At 56.2% G+C, this 13,598-nt stretch overlaps 1 protein-coding gene across 6 annotated transcripts; it reads left to right on the forward strand.

Annotated features, from left to right (window-relative positions):
* Positions 1 to 309: 309 nt before the first annotated feature.
* Sh2d5 (SH2 domain containing 5) lies at positions 310 to 12,622 on the forward strand. Of its 6 annotated transcripts, none has more exons than XM_070037000.1 (11): positions 310 to 556; positions 1,579 to 1,703; positions 4,958 to 5,084; positions 5,480 to 5,560; positions 5,964 to 6,038; positions 6,852 to 6,998; positions 8,887 to 9,039; positions 9,270 to 9,444; positions 9,610 to 9,721; positions 10,211 to 10,370; positions 11,054 to 12,622. In XM_070037000.1, exons 3-11 carry the CDS (start codon positions 4,998 to 5,000, stop codon positions 11,255 to 11,257), a joined length of 1,194 nt encoding a protein of 397 aa, XP_069893101.1. In that variant the 5' UTR covers positions 310 to 556; positions 1,579 to 1,703; positions 4,958 to 4,997; the 3' UTR covers positions 11,258 to 12,622. The 6 variants fall into 6 exon arrangements, with proteins under 6 accessions (XP_069893101.1, XP_069893105.1, XP_069893103.1 ...); XM_070037004.1 differs by having other exon boundaries at positions 9,273 to 9,444; XM_070037002.1 differs by lacking the exon at positions 1,579 to 1,703.
* Positions 12,623 to 13,598: the final 976 nt, after the last annotated feature.

A 13,598-nucleotide genomic window follows, 5' to 3' on the forward strand; every position in this document is an offset into this window, starting at 1 on the left:
CCCCAGCGGATCTCCGTGCAACCCGGAGGACCGGATCACCGATGTCTTTAGCTGCCCTCCCTCCCCCTCCCCCCGCCCCGTTCCGGCCATCCAGGGGTTAAGGGGGGCAGAATCACCGGAGTGCCCCAGGGCCTGGGCCAAATCACCATCGCGGACTTGAGCTTTACCCTGCGCTGGGGAGGGAGACGTTCCCGACCAGTGGCGCCCGCACTCGCCGAAGGGGGACGGCGAGCGGTCAGGACGTCGCGCGCCCGAATCCTAGCATTCAGGAGGCGGTTCGGAGCCAGCCCGGGCAGGAAAGTCCGTGGGTCTCTTATCTCCACAGCTTGAGAGTGGTAGAGCGCTAGCCCTGAGGAAAAGAAGCGGAGGGACAGCGCCCCGGTCATGAGTTCAAGCCCTAGGATTGGGGAACGGAAAAAAAAGACGACGTCGCAGGGCCGCACGGACTTCTCGGAGGAGGCACGGCGGGAGCCACTGCCGGGATGACGAACAGGAGCTAGCCAGCGAACTGGAGGGGATGGGGTTCTCCTGAACCCCGGAACAATCGGTGAGGCAGGTAGGACTCAGGATCCCAGACCCGCGAAGAGGAGCGAGCCTTCAATGGGCGGAGCCGTTCTCTTCAGGGCGGAGCTCTGGGCGCGGGTGGAGTGGGCGTTACCAGGGACCCTCGCAGCCTCTGATTGGGCAGCGCGGCCGAGCGCCGCGGCTCCTCGGACGCTGATTGGTGGGCGAAGCCGGCGGCGCCGCCAGGTGATGCTGAGGGTCGGTTCCCGCGACCACGTGGGGGGCGCGCGGCGCGGGGGCGGGGCGGGCCGAGGCGGGCCCGGGGAGCGGCGACGCGGGAGGCGCGTGAGCTGCGCAGGGTCGCGGGCCGGAGCTGCGGGGATCACGTGGAGCAGCGGCGGCCGCGGTGAGTGAGCGGGGCCGGGTCGGTGGTGGGCGGGCGCCGCGGGGCCGGGAGGTCGCGTCTTGGGTTGGCGTCGCCTCTGACCGGGGACGCCCGGCGCCCCGCTGCGCCCCCCTCCCGGAAGCCTAGCGCTCTCCCTAAAAGCAGCTCCCCCCCTCCCGCACCGGCCCCGGAACCCGCACTTTCCCCTCAAACGGCGTCCGCGGCTCCCGGCACGCGCACCTCAGCTCCGTGCCGCAGTGTTTTCCCCGCAAACCGCTCAGCCCCCACCCCCACCCGGGATGCTGTGCCCCTCGAGGACCCGGCCTCGGGGTCCCCCCCCCCCGCACATGATTGGGGGCCGGTCGGCGGCAGCCCCAGGAGGTGTCCTGAGGAGCGGAGGCCACAGGCCAAGCCATCACACAAGGTCACATCAGCCTTCCCGGCCGGTCGGGTCGCCAGCTGGGGGCGGCAGAAGAGTGAGTGTCAGGCCACGGGGAAGCAGGGTGGCCAGAAAGGAACATCGGCCCTGCGCGGTGGCCCAAGTGGTAAAGCGCCAGCAGTGATTGACAAAGCTAAGGGACAGTGCCCAGGCCCCGAGTTCAAGCCCCGGGGGTGGGGAGGTGGAGAAGTGAGGAAGAAGAGAAGGAAGGTTGGTTACTGCTCAAATCTCCCCTCCCCGCCATCTCCAGAGGATTTTCCCACCCCTGAGGCTACTTCCTGGTCTCACCTGCGCTTGGATAGACTGGGACCCTTCACATTCCTTCTTGAGATTCAAGGGAATCTGAGCTCCCCTCTCAATGCTTTGTGCCCTTGGGTAAGTGACTTGTCCTCTCTGGGCCACCACCTACAGAACTCAGGGTCTAGATGGTCTGCAAGAATGTGCAGAGGGTGCCATGTAGCAGAGGACTCCATTGTGGCAGAGGGGCAGGCCAACTTGTCCAGGCCTCCTGCTTCAAGAGGACACCCTAGGAAACCCACGGCCCAACCTCATTGTAAATGTGGTCTCTTTAAAAGGTGCCACCAGGCTCCTGTGTACAACTTCATTGGGTCTGAAGAAGTGTGTGGGTCTTTGTGTCTGGATGGGTAAACAGTGTGTTTCCAGGGTACCCTGGAAGCCCTGGTACCCTGGGAGCCCAAACTCCAGGCTCAGAGCTGAAAAGCACTGTGCTCTTGAGGTTCGAAGGGAGGCAGAGGAAGGGAGAGGCTTCTAGTCACCAGGAGACTAAGGACTAGAGGGCTGGCATCAGGTGAGGGTTAAGGGTGGGTGGCTTGGCCTCCCCACCCCCAGACATTGGGGACATGGAAAACTGCAGCTGTGGGTCTGGAGGAATGAGACTGAGGCCCCAAGTGAGGGCTTGCACTGGGCGTGCAGCCCGTCTGTCTTGCACTGTGCCTGAGGGGCTTCGTTGCTCTGGCTAAGTGTGAAACTGCCCTGGGCTCCTTCCAGCATCCCTTCATCTCTTCTCAGGCCCTCAGTTCCTCTTCTGTCCTTGGCCTTCCCTGCGTGCCCTGGGTCCCCCTTCCTGTTTTGTGGTCTTTGCCTTCTCTCTCCCCGGATCCCAGCCTGGGCTGTGGTTGTAAAGTTAAAAGGCAGCTGCACTGGGGGGCTCCATCTGCTGGAACAGGCGGCATGTGGCTGTAGTGCAGGCTGCACAGCTAACGCTGCTCTATTTAAACATCAAACATACAATAGTGAAAGGACACAATGTGAAAAATGGTCACAGGCAGAAAGCGATGGGTCTGATGATGGCCAGTGGAGGGGGACAGAAAGGGATAGAAGAGCTTTTGTTTCCCAACTTACCAGCCTCTCCTTCTCTTTCTTTTCTTTTTTCTTTTTCTGACACCTCTCACTGCTCACTCAGCTGGTGCTCTACTATTTGAGCCACACCCCCAGCCAACTTTTTTTGTCAGACATGGGGCTTTAACTCAGGGCCTGGGCACTGTCCCTGAGCTCCTGAGCTCGCTCTTTCTCTTTCGCTCTTTCTCTCTTTCTCTCTTTCTCTCTTTCTCTCTCTCTCTCTCTCTCTCTCTCTCTCTCTCTCTCTCTCTCTCTCTCTCTCTTTTTGCGGTTGGTCCTGGGCGCTGTCCCCTGATATCTTCAGCTCAAATCCGGTGTTCTACCACTTGACCCACAGTGCCACTTCTGGTTTTCTGGTGGTTAATTGGAGTTAAGTGTCTCACAGACTTTCCTGCCCAGGCTGGCTTTGAACCACGATCCTCAGATCTCAGCCTCTTGAGTAGGTAGGATTACAGGCATGAGCCACCAGTATCTATCTCCCTGAGCTTTTTCCACTCAAGGCAAGTGCCCTACCTCTTTGAGCCACAGCTTGACTTCCAGCCTGATTTTTGCTGGTTATTTTGGAGATGGAATCTTGAAAGCAGTAGGTGGCTGCTAGCATCTACTGCATTTGCAGGTCATGGGTAGGCAGAGGTGGGTGTCTTGGCAGTTGACAGTGACAGTTCCTAGATACCCAAACTCTCCTCTTCTGGAAGCTTCTGAAACTACATCAGAATATATTCTGGATGTACCTCTTCCTTCCCAGGCCCATGGGATTTCTGCTCTTTCTTAGGAGTCATGACCCCAGGCCAGCTTCCTGGGTGGCTCAGACAAGGAAGGGACTGAAAGTGCTCAGACCCTGCTGCCTGTCCAAGCTCCTTCCTGAGTAGCCGTCGGGGGGAGGTCCTGTCTCTCATGCAACTGCATTTGTTCAGCATTGCTGTAAGCCAGGCAGTGTGCTGAGCTTCTGTACCCCACCTCATATTATTATCCCAGGGGTGAGAAAATGGAGGCACAGAGGCTGAGATCTAAGGATCACAGTTTGAAACCAGCTTTGGCAGAAAAGCTCATGAGACTCAAGTCAGTGATTACAAGTAGGCTTGTGAATGGTGGCCAGAATGGGACTCACCAAAGTGTCTTAAGTTGTTGAAAGAAAGACTGGGGGAGCTGAGTTGGTGAGGTGACTGGCAGAGGCATTCATCCATTCTTTCCTGTGATGGCTGGTCCATGGATGGATTGATTTCATGTTTATTGAGCACTAGCTCTGCACCTGGGGTCTGATGGGGATAAATAGTCTCCCTGCCTTGGAGGACAGTGACAGAAAGGAAGTTAACTCCTGTTACAAACTAGTGGATCTGACCAAAGGACCCTAGGCAAGACCAGGATGTGGACTTTGGGGGACAATGTTCATTAGCCCCCTGGCATTTTCTACCTTCCTCATATCCTGACTTAGTCCCAGTGTGTTGTCTGGTTTTCATGACTGGGAAGGGTCTGGGCCAAATGAGCCAGTGGCCTGATAAGTAGGTCCCTGAATTCCTCAGCGCTGGTTGTCCAGCCCTTGGCCACCTCATGCACTTCCCCTGCTCTACAGCCAGCTCTGGCTCCCTACTGCCCGCAGGGCAAAGCCTGAAGTCTCTGGTCTGACATAGGCGGCTAATCTCAATTTGGATCCAGTCTGCTGTGTGGGTGAGGTATTAGTTACCGAAGGGATCCGGCTGCTCACCTTCCTTTGTACTCTGTTCTCACAGCTTTCACCCTGGGTTTGATGGGCTTTCCCCGGCTGCCCTATCTTCTGTGGTTTGTTGTTGTTGTTTAGGGTGGGGTAGAGGCTACCTCTTACTATGTTGCTCAGGCTAGCCTTGAGCTTCTGGGCTCAAGTGATCCTCACCCTCCTTCCTCAGTCTCGCAAGCAGCTGGGACAGCTGGCATGTCACTGCTGCCCCCAACTCCACGACCAGAGCTCTGTAGCTCTGACCCTAGAGCATTCATGAACTCCTCACCTCCAGATCTTTCTCTCAACTTCCCCTCCTGGGTGAGGGCTTTCCCCTCACCCTGTTGTACCCTAACTGTTAGACTCAGCCCTGCTCTCCTGTGAGAAGGCTCTGTGTAGGAGGCAGATTTTTGTCTCTTTCTCTGGGCTGTGTCCATAGGGCCTTACTGAACACTTAACAAGTGTTCAGTAAGGATGTGTTGGCTCACTGAATGAAGACACAGGTGAACAGAGCCCAGCAGCCTTTGACAGAGGCTCCATGCCTAACTACCCATCAGCTCACCTCCTCTCCTCTTTTCAGCCTTCTCCCGTGAAGCTTCAAGCTGGGTACCTTGGGGGCTATGCAGAGGGCTGGGGCCGGGGCCCGGAGGGCCTCTGACTGTGGGCCTGCCCCTTACCGGCCCAGGTGCATCACCAAGTTTGCCCAGGTGGGTAGTCATTGTTTAGCAGGGGTGGGATTGGATGGAGATATTGACTTGCTTCTCTCCCTGGATTTTCCTGGCTCAGGCACTCTCTCTCTCTCTCTCTCTCTCTCTCTCTCTCTCTCTCTCTCTCTCTCTGTCGTGTGTGTGTGTGTGTGTGTGTGTGTGTGTGTGTGTGTGTGTGTGTGTGTGTTCACAGGTGAGCTGGGGATCTCCAAGCTTCACCTGACCAAGGTTTGCTATTATCACAGTGGCAGAGCCTAGACTGCAAGGACAGTGCTCTGTTGCTGCCCACAGTATTCCTGGCAGGGCAGCATGTGCTGGGGGGCTGAGAGGATGGGGGTGTGGAGCTGTGGACCTGATCAGCCTTGCTTTTCTGCCCCCACCCCTCCACCATGTAGTATGTGGGCTCCTTCCCTGTGGATGACCTGGACACACAGGACAGTGCCTCCCTTGTGCGGCATCAGCTGTGGGCCCTGAAGGTAAGGAGATAGGGGCTCAGTTATGTGTGTCAGACTCTGAGATTAGAACTAGCCCATCATGAAGAAAGGCATGTGAGGCCTCAGGAGGGGCAGGACCAAAGGCCCCCATGAAAATGGGCCCGGCTAGTGCCTCGGCCCTGGCTCCAGCTCCAGAAGCCCTGTCCCTATGCCCAGGGACTCTCTTCCTCTGGGCTGTCCAGGACCTCTGCCCCACAGCTAGAGGCCACAGATGGCCATGGCCTGGCTGGGGACATTTTCCCAGGAGCTACCTGGCTCTTGGAGGACCTGCTACTAAGGGCTCTGCCCCTGACAGGGGTAGGTTGGCTGACTGGCATAGGGTGAGTGGTACTGGGGTTGGACTGGGGACAGTTGGTCTAGGAGATAGTGTCTTCCTCCCACCCAGGACTGTCCCCGACGCCGGGCTGTCATCCTGAAATTCAGCCTTCAAGGTCTCAAGATCTACAGCGGGGAAGGCGAGGTAGGCACTGTGCAGGTGAGGTGCAAGACTCATCCTCTGCCCAGCCCTGGCCCCGGCCTGGCCCCGATCCTACCCACACTACCCCAAGGCAAGCTGGGGATAGTATTTTCTCACAATCTTTTCTGAGGCCACCTCTGGCCTGGGCAGCAAGGATGTCCACTTTGTGAGGTTTTGAAGATGCCCTGCCCAGTGTTGCCCATGGGCTGTACATAGCCATGGGCTAGAGATGGTAGGAGCCCCTGCTTAGCTATGACATCATCCCCAGTACAGTAAATGTTGTTTGGATGCTTAGCTGCAGGCCTGTCTGTGTACCCCACAACTACAAGGCTCCTTGACTCAAGGCTGTGTGCACATGGAACCCAATACTGGGCATCTCTGTGAATTGGGTCCCAGGCTACTTGGATGAGCCATAGCTTCTTGAATCCTCCTCCTCTTGACATATGTCACACCCAGGAGACCCAAGTCCCATGAAGAATGAGAAGCAAAGTCAGAATACCAACTTGGTCATGTGACACCCCACACACACACCCAGAGCCTGCTGTCATGCTGGCCCCAGTGGGAGGTCCCAGTTCTGCCCCTCAAGTTCCATAACATGAAGGTAACACCCTAACCCACAGGTCTGCATCCAGGTGCAAGGGGTCCTAGGTCCATGTACGAGGGATGAGAAGTTGGGACTGTCTCTTCATGCCAGGAGGTGGGGGCCCTACACTGGTGTGCAGGCCCTGGAGTGGAGGCCTGGCCTTGGCATGGGGGTTTCTCAGGCTGCTGCAGCCCAAGTTCAAATCACCAAGGCTCACTGCAATTGTGTCCCAGATGCTCCTCATGGCCCATGCACTGAGACGTGTCCTCTACGCCACGTGGTGCCCAGCCAACTGCCAGTTTGCCTTCATTGCCCGGAACCCACGAAGCCCAGCCAGCAAGCTCTTCTGTCACCTCTTCGTGGGCAGCCAGCCTGGAGAGGTATCTAGGACCCAAGGCAGAGCAAGGGTACTATGGAGGCTGGAATGGGGCTCCAGAGACACTGGCCTTGGCCTTGGCAGTTTGGCTGAGTTGGCCTAAGACCTTCCAGAAACCCACCCCCTTACACAGTGGTCCATCTTGGGTTATGTTCATCTTTGAGGATTTTCCCACCCTAAAAAACAAGCCAGTGGCTTTGGCATTCCCTAAGTCCTGGAGCAGGAACTGGCCATGCACTTGGAGATTGGCAGGTCAAACGGCTGGGCCCTGGCTCACACTGCTCTGCCTACAGTGCCCATGCTCCATTCCATTCTGGTAAATTCTAACCAGTCTTCAAGATTCAGTCCACCTTGACTCTAGGACTTCTTTTTTCTTTTCTTTTCTTTTCTTTTTTTTTTTTTTTTGGGTCCGGTCGTGGGGCCTGAACTCTGGGCCTGGGTGCTGTCCCTCAGCTCTTCAGCTCAAGGCTAGCGCTCTACCACTTGAGCCACAGCACCACTTCCGGCTTTTTTCTTTTTGCTTTTGTGGTGCTGAGGAATCGAACCCAGGGCCTCAGGCATGCAAGGCAAGCGCTCTACCACTGAGCCACCTTCCCAGCCCTTTCTTTTCTTTTTTGTCAGTCGTGGGGCTTGAACTCTAGATCTGGGCTCTGTCCCTCAGCTCTTCCGCTCAGGGCTAGCGCTCTACCACTTGAGTCACAGTGCCACTTCGGCTTTCCTGTTTATGTGGTGCTGAGGAATCGAACCCAGAGCCTTGTGCATGTGAGGCAAGCACTCTACCACTGAGCCACCTTCCCAGCCCAAGGACTACTTTTATTTAGATTCCTGTTACACAAATCATTCCACACTCCAACATTCCTCCGACCCTAGTTAAAGGCACTTAGCACAGAAGCTGGGGCTGGTTTTTGAGTGTCCTTGTATATACCATTGGTGGGTAGATGTGGTGTATCCTGGGCAGGTAGATCCTGAAAGGATCCTGAAAGGCCTGAATGGCAGAGACTTGGCAGCCAATCATTTGGCAAGCAGAGCCCATCCAGGAAGCATTTTCTGGCCACTGGGGTCCCAGGTGGCTGAAGCTCACTCTTGCAGCTGCTGGTCTGGCTGGTGTGACAAGTAGAATGTGTGGGCCCCAGGCAAATGCTGGGTTTGTGCTGGGAGTTCTCTGCTAACTTGACTCCTTCATGGGGCCACAGGGAGATGGGGGTGATGATACACACAGGTGCCAGGCCCTGCCCAATGTCACACAAAAGCCCCTAAGGGCCAGAGCTTGAGCTAGAGGCCTGAGGCTCAGCTGCTCCTCCGGGGGTGGGGAGACAGTGCATGGGGAGTATCCAGTATTTGATAACCAAATAAGAGAAAGCTGGAGCCAGGTCCAGTGGCTCACAACTATAATCCTAGCTGCTTACGAGGCTGAGACCTGAGGATCATGGGTAGGAAAGTCTGGGAGACTCTTATCTCTAATTGACCCCCAGAAAAACAGAAGTGGAGCTGTGGCTCAAAGTGGTAGAGTGCTAGCCTTGAAAAAAAAAACCAACAACAACAAACTCAGGGACAGGACCCAGACCCTGAGTTCAAGCCCCATGACACACACACACACACACACACACACACACACACACACACACACACACACACACACACACACACACACACACACACACACACACACACACACACACACACACACACACACACACACACACACACACACACACACACACTGGTAGAAGCTGTTGCATAGTGGTGAGGGTTTTGAGGGATACATAGGAATATTCGCAGTAAGATTAGGGAGGGGTACCCCAGGCTAAGGAGCCTCACTGGGGAGTGGGCTTGTCTCTGGGGAGCTAACTTCCCACAGATTTCTTCCACTTAGCCCACCTCTCCCACCCTAGGTCCAGATCCTGTACCTGCTGCTCTGCCGCTCCTTCCAGCTTGCTTACCTTGTGCAGCACCCGGAGGAAAGGGCTCAGCCCGAGCCCAGCCTGGGCCCTGCAGGGGACTGGCCTCTGCAGCCACTCTTCAGCCCTGGAGGGCCCCCTGTGCTGGTGCGGGAGCCCTTCAGCAGGGATCAGCTTTCACAGAATGTCCATGCCCTGGTCTCCTTCCGGCGGTTGCCGGCAGAGGGGCCCCTGGGCAGCAGTGGGGTAGGTGGTGCCCCAGATAGGGTGGGCAGAGGACAAGTGTCCTGGGCACAGGTGAGAGATTCTGGGTTGTCCACCCTACCCATGTGGCTGTACCTCCACCTGCATGCCTGGGGCTCCTCTCTGAACCCTAGAAGGAGCTGCCTGAGGCTAACGGCCGAGGAGGGGTCCGGCACACTCGTCTGGGGAACCCGTACTGCTCGCCCACGCTGGTGCGCAAGAAGGCCATCCGCAGCAAGGTGATCCGCTCCGGGGCTTACCGAGGCTGCACCTATGAGACTCAGCTGCAGCTGTCGGCTCGGGAGGCCTGTGAGTTGCGCCTGTGCCAGGCAGAGAGGATGGACATGTTCCTGCAAAGCTGGGGTGGCACCTCTGGGTGGCCATGCACGAGTGCATCTGCCTGGGTGGGAGAGGATATGGAGGGGGGCTAGTTGCTAGGGGAGGGCCCCTGAGCCCAGGTGGTCTCTATCACAGTTCCTGCCGCATGGGAGGCGTGGCCCCGAGTTCCTGGAGGCCCGGCAGCATGCCTGGTAGAGGGTGAGGGTAGCCTGACAGAGAACATTTGGGCCTTCGCCGGCCTTTCCAGGTAAGAAGGACCTGACCTGGCCATTACCCAGTCCCTTGAGATAATCAGAAAAATGGGAGGGGGGCCTCCCCAGGGTCCTTCATGTGTGCACCCCTGTGCATGCACAGAGTACTCCCAGCCACAGTGGCCTTAGGCTAGGGACTTGTCAGTGTCCAATGTAAAAGAGAGATAATGAAGGGACCTTCTTTACAAGGTGAGGAGAGGATCAAATTGTGAGATCCAGGTAGAGGCCTCAGTGCCTGGCCTGTCTCAGGGCCAGCTGTCTCAGCGTCAGACCTTCAAACCTCTGTCCTGACCAGTGCAAGCTGTTCTCAAACTTGTAATACCAAGGTGTGAGCCACCATGCTTTGTTCTTGTGTAGCGTTGGGGGCATGTACTGAATCCTCAGACAACCTCCATGCTGTTGGGCCTGCCATGTCCATGTTCAGGTCAGCAACCAGAGACTGGGGCCAGATGAATCCAACTCCAGCTCCTTTTTCTGTGCCCCAGGTCCTGTGCTCTGGCCCTACTGAGGAGAGACGTGCTTGGGTCCTTCCTGTTGTGGCCTGAACTGGGTACCAGTGACCAGTGGTGCCTATCGGTACGAACACAATGTGGCGTGGTGCCCCACCAGGTCTTCCGTAATCACATGGGCCGCTACTGCGTGGAGGTAAGTCAAGGCTGGCAAAAGACCTACTGAGTCAGCCCTTTCATTGGCTTCACTTCTTGCCATTTATGCCCTGCCTTTCTCTGACCCCTGCGCTCCGATGAGCCCGCCTCACTTTCACCTCAGTTCCCCCATTGGGTCTCTCCAGCACTGCCTCTTGCTCATTCTCCATCCACTCCTTCCTCATTGGCCCTTCTGGCTCCACCTGTGCTCTGCTGGCTGTGCCTTCACCTTAAGGCTGCTGTAGGACAGAGATGTCCACCTCTCCAGAGCTGTCTTTCAGAGGTTACCTTTAGTACTGTTGGACCAAGGTGACACCACCTATTTCCATAAAGATCTTGCTTTTAAAAGTCCATACCCTCCATCATCTTTAGCAAATGGAAGGAACTGACTCAAGGGCAGGGTTTGCCTGTGCTCACATAGCCTGATTCTCTGGGTCCAGAATTGTCCTGCGCATGGGTTTCTAGGCACCTAGCTGAGATGGCAGGCCTCCACGTGTGTGCCCTTACTTCGAAGTTGAATGTTTCTGTGGTGTCTGACTCTGTTAGCATGTGTGATCTCTGAACTCTTCCAGCTCTCCAAAAGGAACAAGCACCTATGCCGGGGGGGAGGCAGAGGGGGAGACTAGTGCCTGGCTTGAGCCATGAAGAAGTGGCCTGGAGCTAACCATGGTCTCTTCTTCCCAGCACTTGCCAGCAGAGTTCCCTAGCCTGGAGGCCCTGGTGGAGAACCATTCTGGCATTGAGCGGAGCCTCTTCTGCCCCCTTGACATGGGCCGCCTGAACCCCACCTATGAGGAACAGGACTGTGGGCCTGAGGGCAGGCCCCCCCGGACCCTGCGGCCCCTTGGCCATGCCAAGTCAGAGGCAGAACTGCAAGGCCTGGGCTAGGAGGTGGTGCTCTCACACACAGGCCCTGCCTTGCCCTGGCCCCTGGGCCTCTGGCTGCTCTGCCCTTGTTGCATCCCACCAGTTCCATCTGGTCACTCTGCCCCTTGGCCAGCCTTCCATCATTTCAGTGCCATGGGAGGGGAGCCCAAGGATTGGAGATTACAGTGCTTTCTCATGGGACCCTTGACCAGCCATGATTGTGGGAGGAGCAGGTAGAACTCCCCGTTTTCCAGTGACTGCTGCTGGCCATTGCTGGCCTCTCACGTTCCTCCTAGCAGGGAGCTCTCCACTATGGCTCAGCAGCCTTGATCATGGGTGCGGGTGTGCCTCCTGAGAGCTGATGGAAACCAGACGTGCTAGAAATACTTTCTGCCACCCTGGGGCTCACAGCCTCTGGCCATCCCCTGGGAGGGACCAGCAGTGGTCAGCAGTGAGCTGCCCTGCAGTCAGCTTGGTGGCTGCCTTGGGAAGCCACCTGATCCTGGCATCTCCCTTACAGTGCTGACTGGCTAGCGGAGGCCAGCCAGCCCAGCCCCTCTGGGAATGGGACAGAGTAGAAGTGTCCAGAGGTAGAACTGATGTGAGTGCAGCCAGTGGGGCCTCACCTCAGCAGGGGATGGGAAAAGGCAGTGGCTCTGCTGCTGACGGACACATCCAGCTGTTCCCCTTGGTAAGAATACCCGATTGACTTGCAGCACACGCCTAGTCATGAGTTTAGGGAATGACATGCATGTTCTGGGTATTTAGTGACACAGAGGGCAGCCCCTACTCAGTAGCAAGCAGCAAGGCAAACCTAGGCGTGATGGTAACTCCAGGAGTGTAGGGCCTACGGCTCCCGGTGTCTAGCCCCCATCAGGACATGGCAAGACTAGAGACCTCTACCTTTCCAACTTAGTGTGACATTGATGCAAAAGACTGAAAGCAGCTGTCCTAGGTGTTTATGCCTAGCATTGACAGTACTGAATGGGGGGTGGGGGGGGCAGGCTGGGACTCGATCTGCTGCTCTCTGCTGGAGCCACCTCCTTGGGTAGGATGCAGGTCTCAAGTGCACAGCCTGGCCTCACTCCCCTGCAGGAGTGGGGAGTTGTCATATACTGTAGTCTGGAGACAGTGCTTCAGGAAGCCTAGTGATGGGCCAAGTTAGGCTCCCGTTCATCTCCAGGAGGGGTGAGTTTGTGGTGTGAGTTGTCCAGGTATACACATACTGAAGGGACCAGCTTGTCCCTGAGCTCTTTAACATTCCTTCAGAAAGCATTTATTGATCACACATCACAAACAAGGCATGGCTTGGGGCCCATGTGTGTGGCTGTCTGTGTCTTAACCATAGCACTATGGGGAAGCCTGGTCCCCCCTTCCTCTGTGGACTTGGAGACAAATAAAATGCATCTCTCCAGACTGTGTACTGCAGATGTTTCTTTAAAGGCAAGGCCTTCATCCCCTTTGCCTGCTTTTGCTGGTGTTTGCAGCTGATGGAGAAGGCTGAGCCAGATAGTTCAGCATTCCAGAGGCCAGAATGGCCTGAAGGAATTGGGGTGAAGCTTTGCTCAAATCATACACATCTGCTTTAAGCCTCCAGTTTGGCAGGGAGGGGGGAATTTTTTTTTTTTTTTTTTTTTTTTTTTTTGCCAGTCATGGGGCTTGAACTCTGGGCCTGGGCGCTGTCCCTCAGCTCTTCAGCTCAAGGCTAGCACTCTACCACTTGAGCCACAACAACCACTTCTGGCTTTTTTTTTCCTGCTTAGTGGTGCTGAGGAATCGAACCCAGGGCCTCATGCATGCAAGGCAAGCACTCTACCACTGAGCCACCTTCCCAGCCACGGGAATTGTTTTCTGCAACATGCTACAGCCCTTTGCACAGCCCAGATAAGGACCCTTTCTCTTCACCTAGCTAAACTCCTTAACCATCATATTTCAGCACCTATCAGATCTCTCCCTAGAACTGATTCTTTGTAGTTTGCTCTCACTTGTGGGATTTTTGTTTTCAGTGCTAGTCTCCTTTTGGCAGCTTCTGACACAATGCCTGCCACATCCCTGGAGTGTCACTCTGCAGAGGGAAGCCCAGGGAGGCAGATCAGCTGCCCTTCAGCCTGGAGATTTAGGGGTGCTTATACTTAGCCAGAGAAGGGCAGATGGCTTCAGCAGCGACAAGAATTTGGCTTGTAAGGTTTTTACGTCATTGAAAACCTGAAGTCAGAAAAAAACGAAGGTGGCCTGGAGTAGCCTCACTCGACCTTTCTGTTAAGTCCCTGACCTTGCTGGAGGCCTCCTCTCCGGGTGGAGTCAAGCGTGGGCTTCCTCGCCAACGGGCACCGATGCCCATCGCTGAACCTCCAGCAGGGGC

Source organism: Dipodomys merriami, unplaced genomic scaffold (genome assembly GCF_024711535.1).
Source record: "Dipodomys merriami isolate MVZ:Mamm:240054 unplaced genomic scaffold, mDipMer1.0.p SCAF_28, whole genome shotgun sequence".
NCBI lineage: Eukaryota > Metazoa > Chordata > Mammalia > Rodentia > Heteromyidae > Dipodomys > Dipodomys merriami.